Genomic DNA, 27285 nt, shown 5'->3' with positions numbered 1-27285 from the left:
TTGGGAGGCATTACTCCCGGCGAGTTTTTGAAGTGGACGTATATATACCATACGGGGACACAATAAATGAACAATATATACACATGCACAAAAGTTAAGCGCCACCCACCATATTTGTGAGCTGTTATTTTTGGCACTTAATGATGACTATTATAACGAGATGTACGATTGTTATAAGCCGTATATGTAAACCTCATGTGATGCAAAAGTTGTCCCAAAGCAAGTTTATCTTGTGTTCCAAAAGAATATGAGCAGAAAGGAATTTTACCGAAGACCAGAAATTGAAGGATTAGAAAACATTGAAAAACTATTTTTGTCATGTAACTGTCATGATATCAGCTGACCATACCAGGTGTCACATAGACACCCTAGGAAGTGCAGAGTCTATTGCAAGACAGAAACGTCAGTAACGTGTGTATGATCATGATCCACGGACGTTGACCCACCACCACAGCTTCAACCCTACGCCTCATACTCATTACAAGTTGAATGCTTCTCTGAGGCAAACGGGTCCATTCTTCATGAAGTGCGGCTTCAAGTCCAGCGAGATTTTGAACTGGGGGATCACGATGTCTGATTTCCGGCCAAGAATTTCCCAGAGATACTCAGTCGGATTAAGATCCGGACTACAGGCCGGCCAAGGAAGAGTGGCAATAGCTTCTTGACGCAAATAAGCCCAAACTGCCCGAGATCTGTGTGGTCTAGCATTGTCGTCCATGTAAACAGGACCCGTGAAGATCCGGGGTAGAATAGGTCTTCAGCAACCCATGCTTGCCGTAAAAGGCGACTATACTTGACGTAAAAGGCGACTAACGGGATCGGGTGGTCAGGCTCGCTGACTTGGTTGATGCATGTCATTGGTCCCAATTGCAAGGATCGATGCACATGATGTCACTGGATTGTCTGGTCCAGACGCGATTATTTACAGACCGCCGTCATATAGCTGGAATATTGCTGAGTGTGGCGTTAAACAACAAACCAACCAACCATGTAAACAGGTCTTGTCTGAAGAGGATGGTTGTCAAAATGAGTGACTACCACTGGACGAAGAACGGCATCTTGGTATTTTTGGCCATTCAGGTTTCCACGAATTATTACCAGCGGAAGTTTGCAGCCTCATATCATGACAGACCCCCCGCCACATGCTAAGGTTTTCTGGATGTTCCCTGGTGCAAAACGAGTGTTACGTTGCCTCCAAACACGTATTCGACCATCAACAGTTCGTAGCAATATTCGACACTCGTCAGACCAATGGATCCTTCTCCAGTTGGCCAAGACCCATCGACTACGGGCACGACACCATATCAGACGATTCCGCATGTGTCTCTCAGTCAGTTGAGGACGTTTTACTGGTCTTCTGGCATTTTAACCAGCCGCTCTGAGACGACGCCTTACGGTCATCGTCGAGAGTCTCTGATGGGTAATCCACTGCAATCTTAAATCTGTTGAAGTGACAAATGGATTTCGTCTGACTATCCTGAAAAGACGTCTATCCTCTCAGTTAGAGGTCTTTCTTGGCCTATTGGACCGATGCCAGTCATTGACATCATTGGTTTGACCATGTTTGACAATCAAACGAGTGATAACACTGTGATGACGACCCATTTGTCTTGCAATGGCTCTGCATGATATGCCAGCTTTTTTCATGTCTATCACTTGCCATCTTTCAGCGTGTGTTAACTTACTACTCACCATGGCTGAATTTTAATCTCTATTGGAAGGGGAATCTCACACAGGAGCAAAATGCAACCACGTGCCTGAAACTTGAATTTCACTATTTATAGGGAAGGGGAACTGCAGCAACACGTAAAGCACGCTTTCCTTGTGGTATCTGGACTAATTTGGGTTCATGAAACTATGGAACTATGGAAGCCTAATTCAGTCATACATCATCATATTTCGTATTTCTGATTCCAAAACGTGAAATCAAGAGACTATGAATGTGGTGGCGCTTAACTTTTGTGCATATGTATATTACACAGCGGATTGTTCTGCATTGACACGGGTTCAATGTGTGGGCAATGAGTTTGTGCAGGCTTTACGAAAGGGAACGATCCCAAATTTGTATTTCTTCTACTCTAGGCAATGAGTCTGTGATGAAAGCATGAAATATTCATGGAAACCTTTACGGTACGGAAGATTCCACTTCAACATTGCCTCCAGGATAAATGTGTGTGATAGAATTACTATAGTGTATTATCGTTTTCCATCAAATATATTTATGACATACTATGTTAATCTAATCTCATTCAGATGAAGTTTGAAAGCATAAAATATAGACTTCCAGAATATGGAAATCCCAGTAGAAAACAGAAAATATATGAACTGTGACAATTATAATAGATGAATATATCGATATCTTATATACTCATATTCCTATAACTAAAAGCTTTCTGTGCGCGGTAGATAAGCATATCCACTACACAGTTAAAATGTCAACGTTTTAGACGCTTCTAGAATAGAATCTCGAACTGCAACTTTTGTCAGTGTTCATTTTCAGAAGCTTAGTCAATTGTCGCACATGGAATTATAACGTAAAGGCAATACTGCTACTCATACAAAGTGAGATCGAGAAGAAAAATATGTATTGGATAGTTTCTTTCTTTATGGGATATCACTGAAAAGTGTGATATTTGCATCTTGAATGTTTTAATGTATGGAAGCAAACAAAACATGAAGAACTCATATTCAATGCCCGTCTTAGAAAAGGGGGAAATATTCTGAAATGTCCAGGTAAAGATGGATTTCTATGTTGTCTCGATTTAATATGAACTTTATATAGGTACCTTGCGTGACATCAATACTGTTGTTAATTGTCTGCATATGTTATAACTTGGTAGGTTAGACAAGGTTGCACAGTGTAGACATCCGATCTGTGAAAACATCACTAGTTGCTTTTGGGCGGAAACCTGATATTAACACGATTATGTTTCCAATATTTAGGTTAGTTATATGTACCATTGACCGTAGAGGATAATGTACCTTCGATACTGAAGTTGTTTATCAAATAAGTGCAGCAACATGTTAAAAAACGATGCTCGTGCACAAATATAATACCGAGGAAGTATTTATAACACCACACGGTTTGGAGTTGGGAAGGCAACATCAAGGAACTTTTTAGAAGCCAAGAACTGTATTTAACAGTTTCACTGACCTACCTTTTACAAACATAACTAAAGCTTTTGTCGAACAAAATATTACTTAATATGATCGAAATCTAATTATCTATTTAATTTTTCTTTTTACAATGGAATAATCTGTTTCTTTTCTCGGTCGTAAAGAATAAAATAGTGAAAATTATATGAACGGGTCACTGAAAATCAGTGATGACACCAAATGTGCGCGAAAATAGTAAGATGTCCTGACCAGTAGCATTTACAAGTAGGTGACTAAACACAGCTTTTAAATTTGATTTAAACTTTAACTTTTCAGAATAAAAACAAATCGGCATACTGAATGTTTACGAGGTCTCCTCGAAAGGTTCTAAGCCTAACAAACAAAACCAACATTTTCTGAAAGGCATTTGGAAGTGATACAAATAAGGAAGAGAATATATTGATGTCAGCTTCTTTATTTCGTAACACAACATTTTGGCGTATATGCTTACTCATTCATCAGGTGAGGGGCTGCCTTACTTACTTACTTACTTTGGAGATTTAACGTGCGCTTTCCGACTGATGCGTATTTCGCACACGGGCCCGGCCAGGCCATTTAATGTGTTTCCGAAAGGGGCGAGGGTGGTCTGTGCAACCCAAGAGGGGGCTTTAGGGGTTGCTTATATAGAATTTGGGAATTTTGAGATTTGGAATAGATGCCGATGGGGTTGGGGAGGAGAACTAAGGGAGCTGGGTATGGTGGATGATTGTTTGTTTATGTGATTTTGATTTGGTAGGTTATTATGGTTTTAGATGCGTTTTATTAGTTCCGTTTTTATTAAGAATACGCCTAAGGCCTTGAAGTTTTCTAGTTTATTTTGTGGGTTTAGTATTGCTTCTAGAGTGAGAGCCTTGTTTAGATTGAGGGTGGTTTGTAATGCGGTTCGATGTGTTAGGTAGTGTGTGCAGTGGATGAGTGCGTGTTCTGGGGTTTCTGGTTGTTTGCAGTGTGGGCAGTTACCTGTAGTGTGTTTTTTAAATTTTTTAGGTGGTTATTTAGGTTGGTGTGTCCTGTTTGGAGTTTAGTGATTACTCTGTCGATTTTTTTTGATGGATGGAGAATTTTTGGTTTAGTTAGTGGTTTGCTGAGCACTCTTTTGATTTGGCTATTTGAGTTTAGATATAGGTTATGCCATTTTTTTGTGATTTTTTGTTTGTTTACACTTTTAATTTCTGATTTTGAGATGGGTAAGTTTAAGCTTATTTCTGGGATTTTGAGGGATAGTTTAGCAGCTTTATCGGCGTTTTCATTACCGTATATTCCTACGTGGGCGGGTATCCACAAGAAGGTTATTTGTTTGCCTGCTTTTGTTAGGTCGTTGGAGCTTTTAAGTATTTGATTTATTAATTTAGGTCGGTTTTTGGTATTTTTGTTTTGGAGGGCTTGTAGTCCACTTAGGGAGTCAGTAAGTATTAGGATTTTTTGGTGGTTTTTGGATTCTTGATTGTGGAGGGCTGAGGCCATGCCCATTAGTTCTGCCGTGAATATTGATTGGTTATTTGGGAGTCGGAAGGATTGTGTGGTTTTAGTTGGTTGTGTGGTATGGACTCCGAAACCCGTGTGTTTGGAGGTCGGATCTGAGGATCCGTCCGTGTAAATGTGACACCAATTTGGCCAATTTTTGTGTATGTATGCTAGTGTGGTAGTTTTAGCTATGTTTGGGTCGGTTTGTTTATTTATTTGGCTAGCTAGTGTTGTGTCTATTTTGGGTATTTTAAGTTTAGGGGTGAAGATATTTGATTGTTTGCAGTTTTGTTTAAGATTTTTAATTTGGTGTGAATGGATGCCACTTACTTACTTATATTGGAGATTTAACGTGCGCTTTCCGACTGCAAGCGTATGTCGCACACGGGCCCGGCCAGGCCATTTAATGTGTTTCCAAAAAGGGGAAAAGTGAGTTTGTGCAACCCAGGAGGGGGCTTTAGGGGTTACTTATATAGTAATTTTGAAATTTTGAGATTTGGAAAGAATGCCAAGAGTGGGTGGGGGACGAACTAAGGGAGCTGTGTGTGTTGGGTGGTTATCAAATAAGGTAGTTTTGGTTTTAATATTTTATTTGGGGTTTAAATGCGACTAATTAGTCCTGTTTTTATTAGGTATATGCCTAAGGCTTTGAATTTTTCTAATTTATTTTGTGGATTTAGGATTGATTCTAGTGTAAGTCCGGTTTTAAGATTTAGGGTGGTCTGTAGTGTTGTTCGGTGTGTTTGGTAGTGTGTGCAGTGAATGAGTACGTGTTCTGGTGTTTCTTGTTGTTTGCAGTGTGGGCAGTTTCCTGTTGTGTGTAGTTTAGCTATTTTACGGTGATTTTTTAGTTTGGTGTGGCCTGTTTGTAGTTTGGTAATTATTCTGTCGATTGTTTTGGATGGGTGTAGTATTTTGGGTTTATTTAGAGTTTTTTTGAGTACTTTCCTGATTTGGCTATTTGAGTTTTGGTATATATTTTGCCATTTTTTGTTAATTTTTTGTTTAGTGACACTTTTGATTTCTGATTTTGAGCTGGGTAAGTTTAAGCTTATTTCTGGGAGTTTAAGGGATAATTTTGCTGCTTTATCTGCCTTTTCATTTCCAAAGATTCCTACGTGGGCGGGGATCCAAATGAACTCTATTTGTTTACCTACCTTAGTTAAGTTGTTTGAGCTATTGAGTATTTGATTTATTAGTTTGGGGCGGTTTTTAGTGTTTTTATTTTTGAGGGCTTGTAGTCCACTGAGAGAGTCGGTTGGGATGAGGATTTTTTGGTGTTTTTTAGATTGCTGATTGTGTAGTGCTGAGGCCATGCCCATTAGTTCGGCCGTGAATATGGATTGGTTGTTTGGGAGTCGGTAAGATTGTGTGTCTTTGGTTGGTTGTGCGATGTGGACTCCGAAACCTGTGTGTTTTGAGATCGGATCTGAGGATCCGTCTGTGTATATGTAACACCAATTTGGCCAATTTTCATGTATGTATGCTAGTGTGGTGGTTTTAGCGATGTTAGGATCGGTCTGTTTATTTAGTGTATCGGCTAGTGTTGTGTCTATTTTTGGTATTTTAAGTTTTGGAGTGAAGATATTGGATGATTTATTGTTTTGTTTAAGATTATTTATTTTGTGTTCGTTTAGGTAATTGGTTATTCTTTGGGAAATTGGAGTAAGTAGTGGATGTTTCCGGGCTAGGGCTTGGTTTCTAGGGCTAATATTTTGTTTTATTAAGTTTTCGATTAGTGGGTTTGATTGGGACGCGGCCCAGAAGTTTAGGGTAAGTTGTTCCCTATGTAGTTTAAGTGGCATTTCTCCTGTTAAGGCCTGGAGTGAGGTGGAAGAGGTGCCATGTTGAGTTCGTGTGATTAGTTTTAGGGCCTGATACTGGATTGAGTCTAGTTTTTTAATGAGAGAGTTGTTTAAGGTGTCGTAAATGGCACTGCCATAGTCTAGTTTGGACCTAGTTAGTGATATATAGAGTGAGAGGAAGGTGTTTTTAGAGGCCCCCCAGTTGGAGCCGGTTAGGCATCTTAACGTGTTTAGGTCTTTGCTGCATCTGGTTACAAGGTTTTTAATGTGAGCATCCCAGGTGAGATGTTCATCGAAGATTAATCCTAAGAATTTGGTTTGTTTTTGGAATTTGATTGGTTTGTTGTTTAGTTGGAGGTTTAGGGTGGCGGGTTGCATATTTTTGTGTTTAAATACTATTCCTGTGGTTTTTTCTGAGTTTAGGAAGAAGCCCCATTTGTCAGCCCATTTTTGTATTTTATTTAGAGATTTTTGTAGTAAGTTTTGGGCCATTTTAATGCTTTTAGTGCGGATCCAGAGGGCTCCATCATCCGCGAATTTTGATGTGTTTACTTTGGGGGATAGTCCCTCGAATAAATCGTTAATCATAATATTGAAGAGTGTTGGGCTTAGGATGCTGCCCTGGGGAGTGCCATTTTCTAGGGGACATTGGTCCGATAGCGTTTGGTCTATACCCACGGTGATTTTGCGGTTTGTTAGGAAACTTTGGATGTAGTTAATTATTTGACCTTTAAGTCCTATTTTTTGTAGTTTTTGTATTAGCCCGTTATGCCAAACCATGTCGAATGCTTTGGAGAAGTCTAGAAAGATGCCTGTAGTATATTGTTTGTTAAGTTGGCCTGTTTTAATGTCAAGAGGCAGAGAGCATATATATGTACATGTTAGGACAACAAAATTAATAAGATAACAAAAGGTGGAAAATAACAAATGGTAGAAACCAACAAGGTAAGCAAACAGATGATTGGCTCTGATAGGTGCTTAACAGTAGACAATGGAGGTCAACACTTTACAGTAACTAGCGCTGATAGCCAGTACTTAAGTATCATAGATAAATTTGTCATAGATAAGTAATAGGTAATGGATACTGGGCAAACGCGAGGCCGGGTGTAATGAGCACTGATAGGTGAAAGAATAGTCACAGCAAAAGGCAAACTGAAGCCAGCTAGGTGATTAGCACCGACAAAGATCAAAGCAATAATCTCCAAGCACTGGGCAGACATGTTCCCTCGTCACGGTTCATGGCTGGCTGGTGTCTCCTGATGTCAATGGCAGTTTGTAGTATTCTTTGTTGCCAGTTGTTTTTGTTGGTAGGCAGGACTTTGGTGGCTTCCCACATGATGTTATGGTTTTGGTTCTCCAGGATGTGTTTGGAAATACCGGTAAACAGAACTCGACCAGAATACAGTGGCCATAATTTGGTTCACTGATCTGGAAGACTTGAATATATTTTGTGCCCGAGAAGTTAAATGGTGCAATTCCATGAATCACGCTTTGACTCGAGATCATAGTGGTAGACCCATGTTTAATCACCCGTTACTAATCCCCTTTCAAATTTGACGAAATCCTCCTCAATTAGCTCTACATTTTCTCTGTCAATGTCAGTTATTTTTTCCTTAAGATCAGAATTCAGAAACTTTGGCACCCAACGGGCAGATTCATCTGTAATATTCATGAATATTAGTTTCAATGGATTCATAGCTTAAATCCGTGTCTTCCACACGTTCAGCAATGGTAATACGTCTATCTGACAGTATAAGTTTTTCTATCTCCCTGATTGAAACTTCATAGCTGCCCAACGTTTAACACTGTTATAGCTAGGGCAATTATCCCCATACATGTGTGACAAGCGGTCATGAATTTTGTGGTGAGTACTATTCTCTAAAGTCAAAAATTTCATGAGTAAGTAATGACAACAGAAGGATAAACAGTGAGTGGGATAACATGAGTAAGTAATGACAACAGAAGGATAACAGTGAGTGGGATAACATGAGTAAGTTATGACAACAGAAGGACAACAGTGAGTGGGATAACATGAGTAAGTAATGACAACAGAAGGATAACAGTGAGTGGGATAACATGAGTAAGTAATGACAACAGAAGGATAACAGTGAGTGGGATAACATGAGTAAGTTATGACAACAGAAGGACAACAGTGAGTGGGATAACATGAGTAAGTAATGACAACAGAAGGATAACAGTGAGTGGGATAACATGAGTAAGTAATGACAACAGAAGGATAGCAGTGAGTGGGATAACATGAGTAAGTTATGACAACAGAAGGATAACATGGAGTGGGATAACATGAGTAAGTAATGACAACAGAAGGATAACAGTGAGTGGGATAACATGAGTAAGTAATGACAACAGAAGGATAACATGGAGTGGGATAACATGAGTAAGTAATGACAACAGAAGGATAACAGTGAGTGGGATAACATGAGTAAGTAATGACAACAGAAGGATAACAGTGAGTGGGATAACATGAGTAAGTAATGACAACAGAAGGATAACACATAGGTGGAAGCCAATGGGACATGAAGCCAATTAAACAGGATAAGTGATTCTAGCTTTATTAGTTCATACTAGGCGGATGGAATTAAATAGCCTTGATTTCTGTTGATTTATGGCTTGTGACGGCGAATGTTGACTGCTTCTTTTAGTTTTCTTTTAGTGAAATCATGGAGGTTGTTGGAGAGGATTTGGACGTTGTCCCAGTTGATGTTGTGATTAGGACAGTTGCTGATATGATCTAAGATGGCTGATTTACTGTCTGATTTGATGGTTGAGGTTTTGTGCACTTTGATTCTGGTGTTGATGGGGCGGGGTGTTTCACCAACGTGAGATTGTCCACAGTTGCAGTCAATTTTGTAAACTACACCTTTGGGTTCTTTTGGTTTGGTTGTGTGCCTGCCGTTAGCAAGGGAATTGAGGGAGTTGGAGCTTGTGAAGTGGGTGTCAATATTGGCTTGCTGTTTAAGGAGGCGGCTGATGATGTGGGAGGCTTTTCCTGTGACAGGGAGGGCGATGAGGAAGGGCGCTGATTCGGGTTTAAGGGTCGCAGAGACGAGATTAGGTGGATAATTGTTGAACTGGGTGAAGATTTGGCGGAGGTGTTCGATCTCAGTTTTTGAACAGCAGAAGAAAGGTTGATAGCTCGTCTGGTGAGGGTGGAGATGATGCCAGTCATAGTCCCAAGGGGATGGTTGGAGTTGGAGTGGATGAACTGGTCGGTGTGGATGGGCTTCCGGTAGCGATGCTTTGGATTCTGTTTGGTTGGGTTCTGGAGACGAGGACATCTAGGAAGGGTAGCTGGTTGTTCTTTTCTATTTCGATGGTGACATGTACTCGGGGGTATTTTTGGTTAAGATGTTGTAGTAGCAGGGTTGGGTTTTGGTCTTGTTTGAGGATGACAGAGGTGTCGTCAACCTTCCTGTACCAGCAAATAGGGTAGATGGGTGATGTGGGGAGGGCTTGCTGTTCGAAGTAGGTCATGTAGATTTCAGTTAGGATAGGAGAGAGTGGAGATCCCATGGGTAGACCGTGTATCTGTTGATAGTACTCTGGAACTGTGAAACAGTATTTTATCTGCATCTAGTATGTGTGTACATTGAAACAGTATTTGAGTAATTATCTAGGACATGGATACATTGAAACATTAGTTGAAAAATCTTCTGTGATATATGAACTGTGAAACAGTATTTAAGGAGACTTGTGGGCTGTTTTCAACTTTTTATATGGCTGATATTGTGTCATTGTGTCCCGACTGTGTGACTTGACAATAGGATTTGATAACATTACAAACGATATCAAAACGTCAGAAGGCTGAAAACAGTCGCCAAAAATACTCTAAACTTAGGTCCAAAACACAACTACGATACCCGTTACAATTACATCACTATCGAATTTCTTGTTTGTTTCATTTTTAGCCACCCTCGAACATTGGTGTACTTTCTGTTACCAGGCAGTTTATATTTGAAAATACTTGACAATACACTGAAACGTTCTTGCCAGGTATGTGCCAATGAGACTGTAAGCAATATTCACTTGCTCACAAGATCCATCATTTTCTCCACACATCATTTTATGGGTTTCGACAGGTATTAATCCATCAGCTAAGTTGCTGCTTCAAATCCCATTCCTGTAACAAAACGTCAATAGATTTACACTACTAGAACAGTTGAGAAGAATGTGATACAAGATTTACATTTTTGTTCTTAATGAAATAGACTATGAGAAGTTCACAGACAAATATATTCGTTGCTGTACTGAGGCTCGGATGTGAAAATCAGAGACATTCTATTGCAATCACCAATAATTGTGGTTTCAGGTGCGTGCACTCCGGAAGTTTTCCCATTTGAAACGTGTTATGGAATGGCATGCTTTCAACCAGCTTGTACTCTGGATATACAGTAGATTCTTAAACACAGGCCCACGAAATCTTGCGATCCCAATCCAATTCTGACATTGCTGCACAGGGAGTATTAGGATATATTACTACCAACAAACGAAAGTATAGTAAACTTGTCTATTTCGAATTCCATTCCACAGCGACCCGACGAAGCGTTCATCACCGCCCTTCTTAAAGACGCCAATATATGGACCCAAATGTACTGAAATACTACAGACCAGTGTTAAGTCTTCTATTCGTTTCTAACGTCATCGAGCGAGTAGTAGCAATCCTGCTAAAAGATCATATCCTTATCAACAAACTGGATGACATCATGCAATCTGTTTACAAAACAGACCAAGACACCGAAACTGCCTCAGTCAGAGTCCAGATCGATCTGCTCGATGCAGAAGACACTGATGTAGCAGCAATTCTGGTACTACTCAAGGTTTTCCCACTATAATGACATCCTACTCAACACGCTGCAATATCACAATTACAAGAGATGCTCTGGAATGGTTCAGGTCCGGGCTAGACTCGATATCAAGAGGTCAACGTTAATGGGAATACGTCAGAGTACATGCGGATCGGTGTATGGACCTATCCTTTTCATTGCACAAACCGATATATTTCCAGACATCGTAACGATTCATAACCTACTGTATAATTCAGACAGCTTTGTCTGGCCTTCAAGCCAAACTGTGGTCTGTCCAATCAGAAATACCTACGTAACTCTAATGAGTTTCGTGGATAACATCAGGGAATATTAATGGATGGCAACACACTTCTTGAAACTGAATCAGAACAAAACAGTGCTAAAAATCCTCGCATACTCACTTTGTCTGAATTCAGCATTGGAAAGAGTGTGATCACACCCAACCATAGTGCCAGAAACTTTGATGTCATCATGGATCTATTCAAAAGCCATATCACAGCCATATGCACATGTGCACATCATCGGACAGATCAGTACATATGTCAACGCCGAGGCTACAACAATATTGATCCAAGCTTTGTCATCTCCAGGTTAGAATATTGTAATTCCATCAGTTGCCTACCAAAGAGGGATGCAGAAAAAAACTACAGCATGTTCAGTATGCATCTGCAAGACTCACTCACTACTCACTCAGATTAATAAGGCAATGCATGGTTTGGTTCATGCATAGTAACAGGAATTTATATACAGTACCAGTAATAGCTGTTCGTGCTTAAGGGAATAAGATGTATATTCGATAATGCAGGTGATGATCTACATAATCAGATGAAAAGATGGAATAATCTTTTACTAACAAGAGATAGTTAGCCATTAATTATTTTCCTTTTCACCAAAGACAATGTTTATCGATGAGAAATTAAAGGATGAAATATGCTGACCTTTACTTTGGCCATTCCTTTATCCCGAAGATAGTTTCTGGCTCCTACTGTTACACGTAAGTCTGTATTCTAACATCCAGATTGCAGTGTTTCATATTTCATTTGCGTTTATAAGACTTTAACATTTGTTGAATTATGCAATGTTTATACGTTATTAGCACCAGAGACATCTGATAAGAAATGATCTATTGAAACAGCAACTTTTGCTTTCTACACTTCCGATTATTCAGGGAAGCAGCTTTAACATAATGTCATTCGAGCCAGGTGCTAAGTGATACATTACGACAACGTATTGTCACATGAGTCAGATCTTCAATGCTGCATTACGTTAACGTCATGTCACACAGGTCAATAATACATTCCGATAACGTGATGTCACATGAGTCGTATATTCAGTAACACGTTACGATAACGCCATGTGACATGAGTTGGATAGTCAATGATAACGATAAAGTCATGTCACATGAGTCGGATTTTCAAAGCAACTATCAAATAACGCCATGAGTCCGTTGTACAACGCTGACTATATCATAAGCATGTGTTTATGAATGACCATCAAAATGTGATGACACCAGATGCTGGCAAAAAGGTGTGCGTATCAGGCCCCACAGGTGGCACCCATCACAAAGACATGCAAAGGCAAGTCAATTGTACCTATTTGGTAAAAGTCAACATACTGGATTGCATCGAAATGAAGGCAAATTTTGAATACCGTGACTGGACAATATGTATTCGATGTGAAACGAAACACCCTCAACTGTTACTACACGTGCACGCTTAACAGTTTGCATGCTGTAAATACAATTATATACTTGTCATTCTAATATTCTTGAACCAAATACACGACCAAGCAGCATGATGCTCCGGGCATTAAAGTGACTGCGTATTATCTGTTGATGAAAGTGGATAAAATTGGCTACAGCCCTGTCATTAAGTATTTCCAGCTGAAAGGGCTAACTTCATTAGCCTTCCCGTGATGACTTAAGGGGATGATTCTTCTCCTGCCAATGATATGGGTGGGCAGGAGAGTTCAAGAAGAAAGAGAGCCCCAATGATGATCCAAGAAGGACCTGCAACTGCAACCACTGAGGTCAATGGTGAAAAAATAAGTGACATGATTATGGACGAAGGACGATGGACGACTTACCACAAGTCACATAGCCTATACAGGAGGCATTTCTCATGAGAGAGTTGAGAACATTCTGAGGAATTATCTGGATACGACAAAGGTTTCAGCACGCTCGGTTCCACCTTCATCATCTCTCGTGACCATTTACATCGCTTTGAAGCATTGCTGAGTGTTGTGTTACCTTCAGCTAGAGACTAAAACAACAACAAAACGGTATACGTGTCCTCCTCCCCCGAAGTAAGAAGAGGATTTTGGTTTTCTGGGATTCCAGAGGAATCCCACTGCTTCCCAAAAGGTCGCACAATAAATGGCCAATAGTATAGTTTGCAATCCGCGAAATTATCGTCTTGGAAAACACACTAAAGGTGTGTTGTTCACCAGGACAACGCACTTGTGCGTCACTCTGTAATCGCTATGGCTGCAATGAATTGACTGTGGAGTCCTCCATATTCACAAGATGTGGCACCATCATATTTTCACCTCTTCCCAAACTTGACGAAAGAACTGAATGGCAAACACCATGCAAATGATGACTACGTCATTTCTGCGGTGGAGGATTTGTTGAAACCAGTGGGATCCAGGCACTCCAGCATCGATGGCAGACGTGTGTGGACCTCGGCGGGGATTATGTTGAAAAAAAGTTAGCAGCCGTCAAAGCATTCCATCAGAGTTGGGATCCGCACATTCCTGCCATCCTTCGTAGCATACCTTCCCCCTTTAAACTTTATGATTTGTCAGTTATCGTTCTGTCAAACTCGTTATAAAATAACTGTAATAACAAATCAGGACAGATATTATTTAGTTTTATCATTACACTTAAATGGCCTATAGCAATAATTGATTTTATTAGACCCCACCATGATGTGTGAGCGGATATAGTAATGGTCCATCCGTCACGTCTTATATACACATGCTGAACAGTTGACATTTGATGTTTTATTATTTCTGAAAAAAAATGTTTTCTTGTCAATAACTTGACTTAGACACAAATGCGTGAAGCATTTTTTTTCGGAGCATGTCTCGGAAACCGTTAGATTTTGAAACTTTGCATATGTATCAAACAAATACTAAACTGGTTCCTTTCGCTGTTTCCATTGCAACAAGTTGGACCTAAACCAAATACAGGTTGCTTTCATTACCACAACGTAACTCAAAAATCAGATGTTTTTTTGTGTTGATATATTTCTGGCTCATATATCCATAACTTTTTTCATAAATTTTCAATAAAACTTTATACATATATTAGCAAAGTACTGAAATTGTTATGCAATTTTTGATTTTCTACAATGATATACGCTAGGTTATCTGAGAACCGTTACCATCATTACCTAATTGAGCTGTATGCCACTTGACAAAGGAACTTGTACAAGGTGAAACACAACCCTAAACCACAATTTACTTATGGTACCCGAACAAGCATCCTTTTCCGCAGTGGATATAATGTTTCCTTCAGTGTTTGCAATTAGACCGTTAAAACAAATTCCCGTTATCATATTTCACAGGGGCTGTTGTCTTGCACACAACCGGACATGTCATATTGGCGGGTGACATGAGTACTTCACACTTGTTTTACATGGCAGTGACGTTGTTAGGGCCACTCCAGTTAGATTTGTTATCAGTATTCCTAAACCTGCCCACCAGAATATTCCAAAAGCCTAAACATACCTATCCATGAGAAAGATTAGGCTAGTTGTTTTCTTTTTCTAGTTGGAGTGATCAATATGAAGACTTATTGAGGCACAGGGAGGGTTCTGATCAAATTGTGACACCAACGATTTTTATGTCCCTGCGATTATTACGCAGTAATTAAGTTTTCGTTGTTTTCATGGACATTCCTGCATACTGATTAGCTGAATTGGTCACGTGTTATTGCATTCATTTCCCAATGAATGTAAAAAAATAAGCCACGCCCACCGCGGCGCACTACTTTTAATACTGCGGAATGTCGGGGAATCCCAATATTATAGTCGGGGGAATTCCCTTTCTGCTCACGTGTATTGTCATGCACAGGACATTTAGCGACTTTCATGCATATTCAATGTCCAAACTACCCTTTGAAACCGAAGGCCGAGAATGAATGAAACAGCAAACGTGTAGGCTTGCTCGCCTGTTTTTTTCCCGCTCGCCTCGGTTCAACTTTCATGTCTTAGGGGTTTCATTTCTAACTAACATTTCTCCAACTGTGTTTTACCGTAATCAGGGAAGTAATGTTTGAATCACGCAGTAAATGACCATGTTATTTGAAACAGCCGCCTTCTCTCGGACATATTTCTTCCGGTTCGTTACAGTCTGACTGTTGCAGTTCTTTTCGCCTCTTGCCTTAATTGACAGGTCCAATGAACATTGTTTTAATCCCACTCTCCGTTGATTGGCTACTGACTGTGAAGGCGTGTCAAGTTATGTGCATAAATTAAACGATCACCTGATTCATGTCACGCCACTGTATGTATTCCTTCACCTGGAATGTTTATCAATGTCGTCATTTTTGTCTGTTTTGATATATGCAACTGCTTTGGGTTAAACTATTGTAGATTAAAACATGTTGTACGTTGTCGAATTTAATTATAAGCATTGACTGTATATTTTTTTCGGGTCATTGAGGTATGAATCGAAAAACCGATGTGCAAACTTTTGTAAGAATCCGCTACGCGGATTCATACAGTTTGCACATCGGTTTTTCGATTCATACCTCAATGAACCGAAAAAAATACACAGTCAATCCTTAAATGTATATCAAGATATTTTATCAGCTACAGCTACAAAACCAGATATTTATTTATTCAAAACTGAGCCTGATTCACTTTACGAAAAACACCTTGCAGCAAATGTAAGTTTTGTGGAAGGTAATTTCTTTCATTTTCAACATTCTAAAGCATAATTATTTTTCACGATTTTTAGGGGACAATATATTTTCTTTGATAACCCTGGACTGTCTCTTCTGTAATAGCGATATAGAAAACGAATACCATGTTTCTTGGTCCACAATATCAATATGTCTGATTACAATAATTACCTTGGCGTGTCATTACAAAATCCTGATACTTTTATTAAGAAGTGAGAAACTTGGTCATTTACTTGATCTTCCCGAGTGTGTATGTTATACTCTCCCAAAAAGTAGGGGATCATGAAGTATGTATATTATGATCGGTCGTCAGAGTGAGTGAGTGAGTGAGTTGGGTTTAACGCCGCTTTTAACAGTATTCCAGTTATATCACGGCGTGTCAGCTTAATGTGGGAGGAAAGCCCGAAGTGATGCAGGTCTCAGACGTTTACCACTTCGGTGAAACCCATGAGCACGGGTATGGTGCTGACAAACCTAGAAACATAATTGGGGCGAACCGGGGTTCGAACCCACAATCATAGGTTTCTGGCGTGCCCAAAGGACGCAACTCTGCACAGCGAATCGCGGCGCCTTAGACGACTGGGCCACCCGTCACCCCCATCGGTCGTCAGAAGAAAGATCTGCTTTGAAAACTGACTGACAGAGACAGCAGTCGGAAGCAAAACCTAACGCCACAACACCCTTGAAGCATCGCACGTAGCCATGCAATTTCCTTGTGCACGTGCGTAAAGACTCATGTTTGTATTTTGACACCTCAGTGAAAGGTCGTAAAAACGCTACGAGTTACTACAATTGTTGAATTTTAATATCCACAGTAACACGTAGATTCTATACTCTTGCTTTAATACAGTATTTGTTGTGGAGGCGTCGTCCAAAACATGATGAACGCCTAAGGGCTACTGGCTTTGTTCAAACTAGTAGATCGCAATGAGAGATAGCCAATATGTTCAATGTGTATTGTGATTTACAGACTTTGGAACAGGTCTCTGCAGATACAACATGTTCATGATCCACCCTACACTGAGGGTCCTAGGTCAACAACACAAGATTAGGATCCAATCAAATTGCCCTGTACTTGCGCCAGACCGTCGGAATTCAAGTTACTGGCCAGACGATTAGAAGACGACTGCATGCTCGGGGACCACGTGTTTTACAACTGTTAACAAATCGACAATTTCTAGCCATACTCCAATGGTGGTTACAGTGTAGAAAATAAGGAAATCGCCGATTATCTCGTGTAATGTTTTGAGATGAATCCAGATTCACTGCGGACTTTCTGGATAGTCGTGAATGTGTCTGGGGCGCGAACGAACGTGATGCGGACCTCAATGTACGGCAACACGACAGATTTAACGGGATCAATGTAATTGCCAGAAATCTTCTTCCAACAGGATAACAGTCGTGCCCATCGTGCGTGTATCGTAACTGACTGCCTCCCGCAGCAACACATCACCAGAATGCAATGGTCAGTCTTGATACCACTTTGTATTTCTGTCGTCATCTGTTATTTTTGAATATACACTACTTTGTTTCGGAGAGTATATATCATGAAGGAACAAAACAGATTTGACTTCGATTACTTGAACAGCTTAGATGATCTGTGGATTTTGGGTGGTGGGTAGGGGATTTGCTCTACGTATTAGTAATGTGCCCAGTACTGTTGTATATGCAATATCATGTGTAGCCTGTGGTCTATATGTAACATAAACGTTGCTTGTTTTGTCTTCAGTAAAATGGCAATAATCTTGAATACTACTTTAAAGCCCATTTCACCTCACCAAATAAACTTTGAGGACATTACTTTTTAGATTACCCGCATATGTTCCGTTAAAGGTCAAAACATATTCCTAAACACGTTCAGAGGTAAACAAGTCTAGAATGTGTTCAATACTTAACCACATTTGTTACAGTGTTGAAATGCAAGTGATATCCTTTCCTAGAAATGATGTATTCAAAATCATTTCAATAAGTCTCTCGTGGGACTTCGAATCTGTACATTATAATACAAGTGTTCCCAACGACAATATTGAATCAACACAATTGCAAGGAAGAACGAATCAGTTTGCACTCTCGATACCGAGAACACGCTCAACGTACGATGTCACATGGAGTGGTTGGTGTCTTCGTGACTGCTTTTTATCGTGTAACTAAATGCGGTATATCTCACTTGAATGCATAAAACTCGGAAATTGAATGAAATGTGGAAAAGCTGACGTCCATTAAGACGACAAAGTCACTTGAGGATTTTATAAATAAAGTTTTGTGAGAGATTCGCATGGCCCAAAGATGATTCAAGATAGTATAAACTTCGCACTAAGAGATGGCTAATCTAGAAAAAGCGTGACATTTAAAGCTTTACAAACCTCAGTTGATAAATCGAGTAATGTGGGGATAATAGATATTGAGCTCACCAAATATACTAGTGGAGACAGCGGAGGATGAAAGTAAGTGTGGAAGAAGCATTCCGTAAATCCACAACTATGGACTTCTAACACATTAAACTGTTGTGATCCTGGATTGTATTGCAACGGTCTTTGGGTCAATTACACCCTCACGGGACATTAATCAACATAAAAGAGTTTAAGAGTGAGAACACTGGTTGTTTTTGTTGGAGTTAATTGTATAATAGATTATAACATAGCAGGTGATAAGATCAAAGGCGCCGACCGTGCAAAGATACCTAATACAGATCACTTGTTGCAGTTCACACGACAAAGCGCTTACCCTGGTCAAGGACGCATTCATTTCTTGAACTTGTACATGATACAACATGTCAGACAGGAGGAAAGTAGACATGGAACAGGAAAGAACAAGCTCCGACTTTATCGACATTTTAAGACAAGTTTTGAAGTTGAACGGTATTTGCAATTTCCCCTACCCCGGTCTCACCGCCGTGCTATAGCTCTATTCCGCTGTGGTGTTGCCCCGCTCCGTGTTGAGACAGGTCGCTACAATAATATACCATTGAATGAACGGGTGTGTTTTAACTGTCATGAATGCGTGGAGGATGAAAGCCATGTTATATTTCATTGTCCTTTATATAAAAACATTACTGATAGCCTTTTAACTACATGTGCGAATCTCTGTGATACTTTTCAAGTTTTATCTGATGTTGATAAGTTCTCTTTTATTATGTCCAATGATGATTTGTTGTTTCTAACGGCCAAAACCTGCAAACATTTACTTGAAAAACGCAAGAATATTTTATATAATGCTTAGATTTACCTTCGTGATATATTTTACCACTTATAAATTCTACTTGTATTTATTTTTATGTGACCTCGTCTCTCATAACTCATATTGAGTGGTTCTGTACTTTTATCTATGTTCTATGTATATATGTATGTAGTATGTTGTACAGAAGTGAGACGTAAATAAACAATTGTCTGTCTGTCTGATAAACAATAGTAAAACGAAATGCATTATATTGTTCAGCTTGTCATGTTAGAATAAAGCCGAAAATATACCTTTGTCAACAGCCATGCTATGTTACACCTAGAAGGGATAAATTTACTTTAATTATGGTGATGTATTTGCTGGAAATAGGTTTTTCTTCCTCTGACTTCTGAGAGTTAAAATATTTTCTCTAAGAAGCTTATCAACAGTTTCGTAGATTGTAAAAGAGACGACCATTTAACCTTGCAGACAGACAGAAAGACAGACATATATTACTAATCTCTTACTAAGTACAGCTTCATGATACACACAAAAACCATTAACAAATAAAAGCACATGCACGATTCAAAATGTTGTTGGTGTACCCGTGAAATGGAAATGATCAGAATCATTGACCGCTCAAAACACACAAGCCTCTAAACCTGTAGATTGGACAGGCGGTTTTCGTCAAAACGTCAACACAAACTTAGCACGTCAATTAATCAACAATCATGTTAGTAGTTTTAGATAAAATATTAGCAATATTGTAGCAATATCATGGCGATGTACACCATAAACGGGCTTCACACATTGTACCCATGTGGGGCATTGAATACAGGTCTTCGGTGTAACGAGCGACCGCCTTCACTACTTGGCTGCCCAATAGCCCCTATATCTGATGGACATGGATGTTGACATACCTATCTCATAGAGGTAATAAACATTAACAAAGGATTATGGTTAGTCCTTGAGACAGGGAGTTTGTGTAACATTAGAAGGACCCAGCAATATCTCTCTATCTGTTCTGATTTTGGTGGAGCTTTGGAATGCAGTACGAAAGAGGAATGGACGTGTCATCAGGTTTTCTAGTCAAGTCAAAAGTTGATAGTATTGAGGCATGGTTTTATAGGCTTTTTTAATACACATGTTTGAGTAAATAAGAGGGTTTCCATCTTTTCGTATATTGCATTGTGTCATATTCTGTCGAGCTAGAATGTCTTACCTTCTATCACAATAGACAGCCTCCGTTGTCTTGTGGTAGAGTGTCCGCCCGGAAAGCGGAAGGTCCGGAGTTCGATCTCCGGTTGCGTCATACCAAAATACGTTAGAAGATGGTACCTTTAACAATTTTGTTACCCTGCCAGGGTATGCACGTCGCTATATAAGTGCAATATTCTTGGACGTGACGTTACACCCCATTACACCCCACCTTCATTGACATTAGAACCCTTTCTTTGTCGTAAACTTTCCCATAGCAAGAAGTACATCTCTCCAGATGTCGAACATCTCAAATCATTTTAGATAATAGTTTTTCTTCAAAAGAAAAGGGGATATATATTAGCATTAAACAGTATTTTCAATTTTAAATCATCATTTAACATTCTTTTAATCAATGCAGTTGCTTCAGCTTCATTGGTATTTCTAATGTCTGACACTCTTAAATCAACATCCTATTATTCATTTTTACCATATCTCTTTTAATTTTGTCTGGTTTATTATAACATATAAATCTAAAACATTGTTTTCAAGTTCTTTTATGAAGCTATTATTCGGATTTGGTACCATTGAAAATAAGTGATTTAATTTGGCTAGTATTAAACCTTTCAAAATCTTAATTATTCCTGGGGGTAAATGGGTAAATGTTGTGGGTAAATGCTATGCCTAGAATTGTACATTCTGTTTGTGTGTGAATTAATTTCCATTTTTGACTGAGCGATATCTTTGATTTCTTTTCGGATCCTACCAAGATTACTTGGGTTTTTCTGGTATTTATGTTTAAGCCAGAGAAGGATGCAGTGTTCCCTAGACGTTAAGATAAGATTCTGTACCGTCCAAAAAGTGACGTGTCATCCGCGAATTGAGACAGCAGATATTTTTTTTTTCAATTGTTATTGTTAGTGTAGAATGTTCCAACCTAATATTTTATCGAATCCCCAAAATTGTAATAGGTTAAAGATTATTGTACAAAATCAAAGTCTACAGAGTCAAATGCTTTTCCGAATCTATATAACAGTTCTTGAAATTCCCATGGTTTCTGGGAATATCCACTTATCGTAAACAAGCCAAGGACATTCTCAAATATATCTATTAGCCACGAAACTTTTCTTATCTTCGTTTATAAACATTGGCAATAATGTTTTGAGTATATTTGCTACTGTTGCAGAGCCAGTGTTGTACGCGACGTTTAGTCAAGTTTTTTGTCTCAAATTCGATAGATATTTTTTTATAGCCATTATTTAAGGAGCGAAGAAAAATCTGTTGGATATCATTCCAGAAAGAAATATACAATTGCAACCGTAAATTGCGAGGAACCAGGATATCTTAATACTTCATTATAAGTCATGTTTAAGACGTTTAGGTTTTTGTTTCTCACTTAGTTTGGGTATCCGGAACCCATTGAAATAAAATGCATATATCCACTTTCTTGGTTGTGCGTTTAGTGTACAGCTTTATAAAAAAAAAAGTTTTTGTTTTATTGATTAAATCACTTTTCATTTCCTTTTCTTGTAATTGCCTTGTTTAATAAGAAAGTTTTGCTTTTCAAGCGATAGAAAGTATTTTGTTGTCTTTTCTTTCTTTTTTTCAGTCCGTTATACTCTAAATCTCAAGAGCATTCCTTCTGTCTTAATTTGTTAATTATTCCAGCTTCAATATTTTGATTATCCAAAGTATCGATGTCAATTTCCATGTCATTGATATGGTTATTGAGATTTTTTTTCTTATTAGATGTATATTGAACAGTATAACTTCTTATCATAAGAAGAAGAATCTAAAAACAAGAGCTGACCATCAATGTCAAATATTGGTCTTATTTCTTCATCAAAAGTTACTTTATATTGATCTTTGATTTCTTTGATTATTTGTTGTTATTAATATACAACTGATCATGAAGAAGATACTTATTAAACATTTAATTTGATAGATATCCCATATTCAGTGAATTGAGCTATATTACTTATTGAATTTTCAAGGTTTCTTGATAGGATGAAAGCCTAGCATTGCCTATTTAATTGGATATGGTTATCTCCGGGTATATCTTATAGTTGAGGGATTGAACTCTCTCCAGGGATCAGGTAGACTAAAGCCTCAATATATTTTAGAAGCTTATTGTGGTTATTTGTGTGTTTGTAATTGTACACGTCAAATGTTATATTTTGAACTATAGTCCAATCTCCACAAATAGTAAAGTGTGAATCAAATCTTTTTATAATCTCAAATTGTGGGGAGTCATTGTTTGGACAATATAAACAGAAACATGTAAAAGCCTTCTCCTCGATAGACAGTTGTGACGCCAAAAATATGTTTGCTTCTTTGTCATGTATTTCATTTTGAATTTATAATTGTTTTCAAAACGCACACAGGCCACTCTAGGCGAGATGAGATTTAAGGATAAGAAGACATGCAAGATAAAATACATCAAAATATATATAATACACTTAGCTACGATATAGGATATCATTTCTCAGATCCAATACCAGTTTGCAGGTTTTGGCACTAATGTTATGTAATGTAGGCCATGACAAATTAAAACACACTTTCTCGTCATCTGTATCATACCTAAAAACATACCAGCATTCCACACGTTCCTTAAACAGATATTCCCTAAAGTCCTTATGTAATGGACAGTTTATCAACACGTGCAGTACATCTTATATTACATTCCGATGTAAACATGTCATAAGAGGTGACTTAATAGACCGGGCGGTCCTTCTCGGTGACTTGATTGAAATCGACTTTGTCTTGTCTAGATTCAATTATTCGTGGTCGTCAATTAGCTGAAATATCGCTGCACGCCGCTTTGTCCAACAAACGAACAAAAGCATTTGGTTGTTAGACATTAAAATTGTACAGTTTCAGATATGTAAGGTATTTCATTTTTGGATCAATGCGCAAATTGTGAATGCAGTTGACGGTGTCTACAAAACAATTATATGCGTTTATCATCGTGTGAAGGTTTCAACTTAATCACTGTGATATTCTTAAATAAGTGATTTTTTCGTTTCATGTTTATGTCTACTTTTTAATCTAAGTGCCACGATGCCTTATTGTACATTGTAGACATCAGATGCTTGAGCTTTTGGCTCTAAGAAGAAGATGTTTAAACTGTTCACCTATGAAGAACAGCGTTATGAAGTTAGGGAAACAATGACATGGCCAAATGCGAAAAAAGGACATTGCAATCATAGAGTATTTATATAAATGTGGCCGTGTTGATTTTATTACTATTTAGTAAATGTTGTAGTAAAGTATTTTAATTGTCTGTTTCAGCCCGTTTCTGTCTCAAGCTTTAATAGTTGATCAGTATGAACACAATTAGGACCTAGCTCACTGTTTAAGATCGCTGATAGATCCTATTGTAATAAAATTACATTTAATTATTTCAGTAATAAAATGAGAGTAGCTAAAACGGTTATCTCCCATTAGTTAGACAGCCAGTTGTTAGACAGCCAGTTGTCAGACACTGAAGTAGGGGATTGATTAGGGCAGTACCCACACCAATGGTACAGTCCTACTCAGTGAACTAATACGGCATGTCTCAAGGTTCATTGTTTGATCTTACTCTACTTATTTTCTACTTATTTATTGTTATTGTTTTTTACTAGATTGCTACTCCAGGAAACTTGTGGAAAATGAAGAACTTCTCAACTAGACTACTACTCAAGTTACACTTGCACTTAGCTGCTTGTTATAATAACATTCTTAATATAAAACAATTAATCTTTTACTATCAGTTTGTCAGAGTCTACTCAGTTTAACCAACTGTGATATAAATATCATTACTGGCAGATCATGGTGGCATTATCAGAATGGCTGGGTTAAGGAAAGTGGAATATTATGTCACAGAGAGGCACACCTCAGATTCTTCTGGATGGATATCTCTACAACCGAAACCGAGAAAGACAGACCAGGGCCCACTGGAGGTGTGTTATCAAGACCTGCACTGGTAGATGCACAACAAGTGACGACTTCCTCCGGAACCAGACTGAGCCCAACCATCCACCAGAACATGTCAACAAACTCAAGTTCCTCAGCACACTTCGAAAGCGCGCCCGTGAAGTAACAACCAAGATGCACTCCCTCTACAATGACCAGCTAGCACAAGACGATGACAACGACATACCCCTTCTGCCTCCCTTCTCCAGCGTCAGCAGTGCCTGCTGTCCCCAGGAATCTCTCAGATGTTGATCTCCAAGGTTCCTGGACTGAGACCATTGATGGACGGCCCTTCCTTCTCCTTAGTGATGGCGTGCACAACAAGATCCTAGCCTTCTCTACCCTGGACTGAAGTGCAGCAGAGACTGAACAGACCACGTACGCCAACCAGAATTCAGACAGACTTCGAGATGGCCGCAATCGGTGCAGTAGAAGAAGAGTTTCCCCAGACCATCATCAAAGGGTGTTACTTCCACTACTGCCAATCCATGTGGAGAAAAGTGCAAGACCTAGGACTGGCAGTGCCATACAAAGAAGACCCTCGGGTCCAACAGTTTATCAGGAGAGCGGCTAGCCTGACTCTACTTCCCCCAAACCGAGTGCAAGATGTATGTCTGGATGTAATGAACTCTTCCCCTGATGGTCGTGGCATTGAAGATTTCAAAGACTACATGGTTATCATCTGGGTGGATGATGATGCAAGGTTTCCGCTGCCCCTGTGGAATCACCATGAAACTGAAGGGCCACGCACCAACAACAGTCTGGAAGGTTTTCACTGCCAGTTGAACCAGTTCCTGCCTCATCTCCATCCCAATATCTTCCGCTTATTAGAGGTCATCAGACGTATTGAACATGCGGAAAGAAGCGAACTCGTCCAGGTCAACTTTGGAGCAGCACCACCCAGCCGCAAGCGAGTGTATCGCGAGATCGACAATCGGATCATCAGATTGAAAGACCATCTACGCCTTGGTCAGAAGACTCCAGTTCAGTTTTTAGATGCTGTGGGCCACCTCCTTAAACTTGCCTGAAGACCTTAGTCTGACAACAGGATGAACCGAGTATGACGTTGTGTACATATCATGACTAAATTTAATATATGTGTATATACATCAGAGTAACAGCCAAATCTGAGATGAACGTTTATAAAATAAGTACATCTGACTTAACACGTCTTTTTGTTTTGTTATATCTTGATGTTTAGCTATGGGTCATTCCATTATCAATCAAGGTAACAGCATTGCACTTTGTTGTGCACTCAACCAGAAAAGTTGTTATTTAAGGTGTCTAACAACTGGCTGTCTAACTAATGGGAGGACACCGCTAAAACAACACTTTGACAAGATACAGATAAGTTGCGTAGACAGCCAATTAAGTCTGCTGCGACCAATTAACACCAGAGTTAATTAACTGAACACACTAACGAGAGAATAACCTTCGGCTGTGTGAGATAAGGGGAAATAAACACAGATGGCCTATCCCTTAAATAGGTCACTTGGACAATAAAATAGACGAGAACGTCTGAATATCAAACTCGTCTGATAGGCTAGAGATTCAGTCATATTGACTGATCAAGGAAATACTGAAATTCCCCAAAAGCCCGAAAATCACGAGAAGGGTGGTTATCAACGGAGCACTAAAAAAACGGAGTATTGGATACCCCAGTTACTACGCGTAATTCAATAGAACTTGGTTATTGTAGTCATCTCAGTTATCGGTACAGAGGAAAAGTCCAAGGTGAAGGTCAGCTACCATCAATAACACGTGTTTGGTTGCTTGCACTGGTACGGACTAATGCCGAGTTTATTGTGCTTGCCCACTGAGATACCATGCCGTAGTTTAACATGAATTCCCCACTCAGACAAAGTATACTGACTCCGAGCCGACCATTCTTTGCTTTGCCCCTTAATGTCGAGCGACAGGCAGGGCAACAACAAGTACCATATTTTAACGTCTTTTGGTACGACGTGGCCACGGATCGAAGCCCTGACCTTCCGCTCTCCGGACGGACGCTCTACCACTAGACCACGGAGGCGTTGGTAACAAAGAAAGAAAGAATTTACACTTTCACTGACAATGAAACAGGCAGCTTTCATTTTATGTTGTATAGAATGTTGTGCCTTATAAGTTGTGGACAGGCTGCCTGCCATGGTCAGGATTATTAAGTCTAAGCCGGCATGTAAGATACTGATTCTCAGATACATGTATAACGCTGTTTCAATGGTGTCGACATCACCATTGCCCATTCTATGGACTCCCCCCCCCCCCCCCCCGTACCCATTTCAGGACAGAATGGATCAACTGCATCTCATGTTTGTCCTGGAAGAGAAATAAGATCGGGTGCTTACAATGGACGACCTGCTTGGGCGTGTGTCATCGCGTCACGGCCACGTCATTCGTCTCCGATAAACAAATCCTTGGTTGGTCAGTGCACAGTCGGTAACTTAGCAGCCGCCATGACGTTGCTGTAACATTGCTATAAATATCATATTGATGTGATACTTATGTCAAATGTTAAATGAAAACATCATCACCGCTCGTTTTTGTCCATAAGACTCTCTGTTTCTCTATCATATCAGTGCATTCTTCATTTTCAAAAAATGATTTAAAATTATGTATTGATTGTAACGCCTGCATTTAGCCCACTGCCAAAGTGAACTATCGTACATACTTAGCCCTTGAGAGTGTCACCCGGGAAATTATTCATATTGGCTGTACATGAGTATGCAATCAGTACAAATGTTTGTGACTACTAGGGAGCGATGTTGCACACTCTCAGAATTACACAGTCATGTGGTATGCCTCCATTCGCTGTCCATGC

General features: G+C 39.4%; 2 protein-coding genes across 2 annotated transcripts; one reads left to right on the top strand and one right to left on the bottom strand.

The window, feature by feature from the left end:
• Positions 1–9046: 9046 nt before the first annotated feature.
• On the bottom strand, positions 9047–9721 carry LOC139475373 (uncharacterized). Its single transcript, XM_071258591.1, has one exon. The coding sequence runs from the start codon at positions 9719–9721 to the stop codon at positions 9047–9049; it is 675 nt and encodes a 224-aa protein (XP_071114692.1).
• Positions 9722–24877: 15156 nt separating this feature from the next.
• Positions 24878–25495, top strand: LOC139475371 (uncharacterized). Its single transcript, XM_071258590.1, has one exon. It carries the CDS (start codon positions 24878–24880, stop codon positions 25493–25495), a length of 618 nt encoding a protein of 205 aa, XP_071114691.1.
• Positions 25496–27285: the final 1790 nt, after the last annotated feature.

Source organism: Haliotis cracherodii, unplaced genomic scaffold (assembly GCF_022045235.1).
Source record: "Haliotis cracherodii isolate W230 unplaced genomic scaffold, xgHalCrac1.p SCAF_3, whole genome shotgun sequence".
NCBI classification, from domain to species: Eukaryota; Metazoa; Mollusca; class Gastropoda; order Lepetellida; family Haliotidae; genus Haliotis; species Haliotis cracherodii.
The sequence above is the reverse complement of the archived record's forward strand: the minus strand, read 5'-3'. Positions and strand labels throughout refer to the sequence as shown.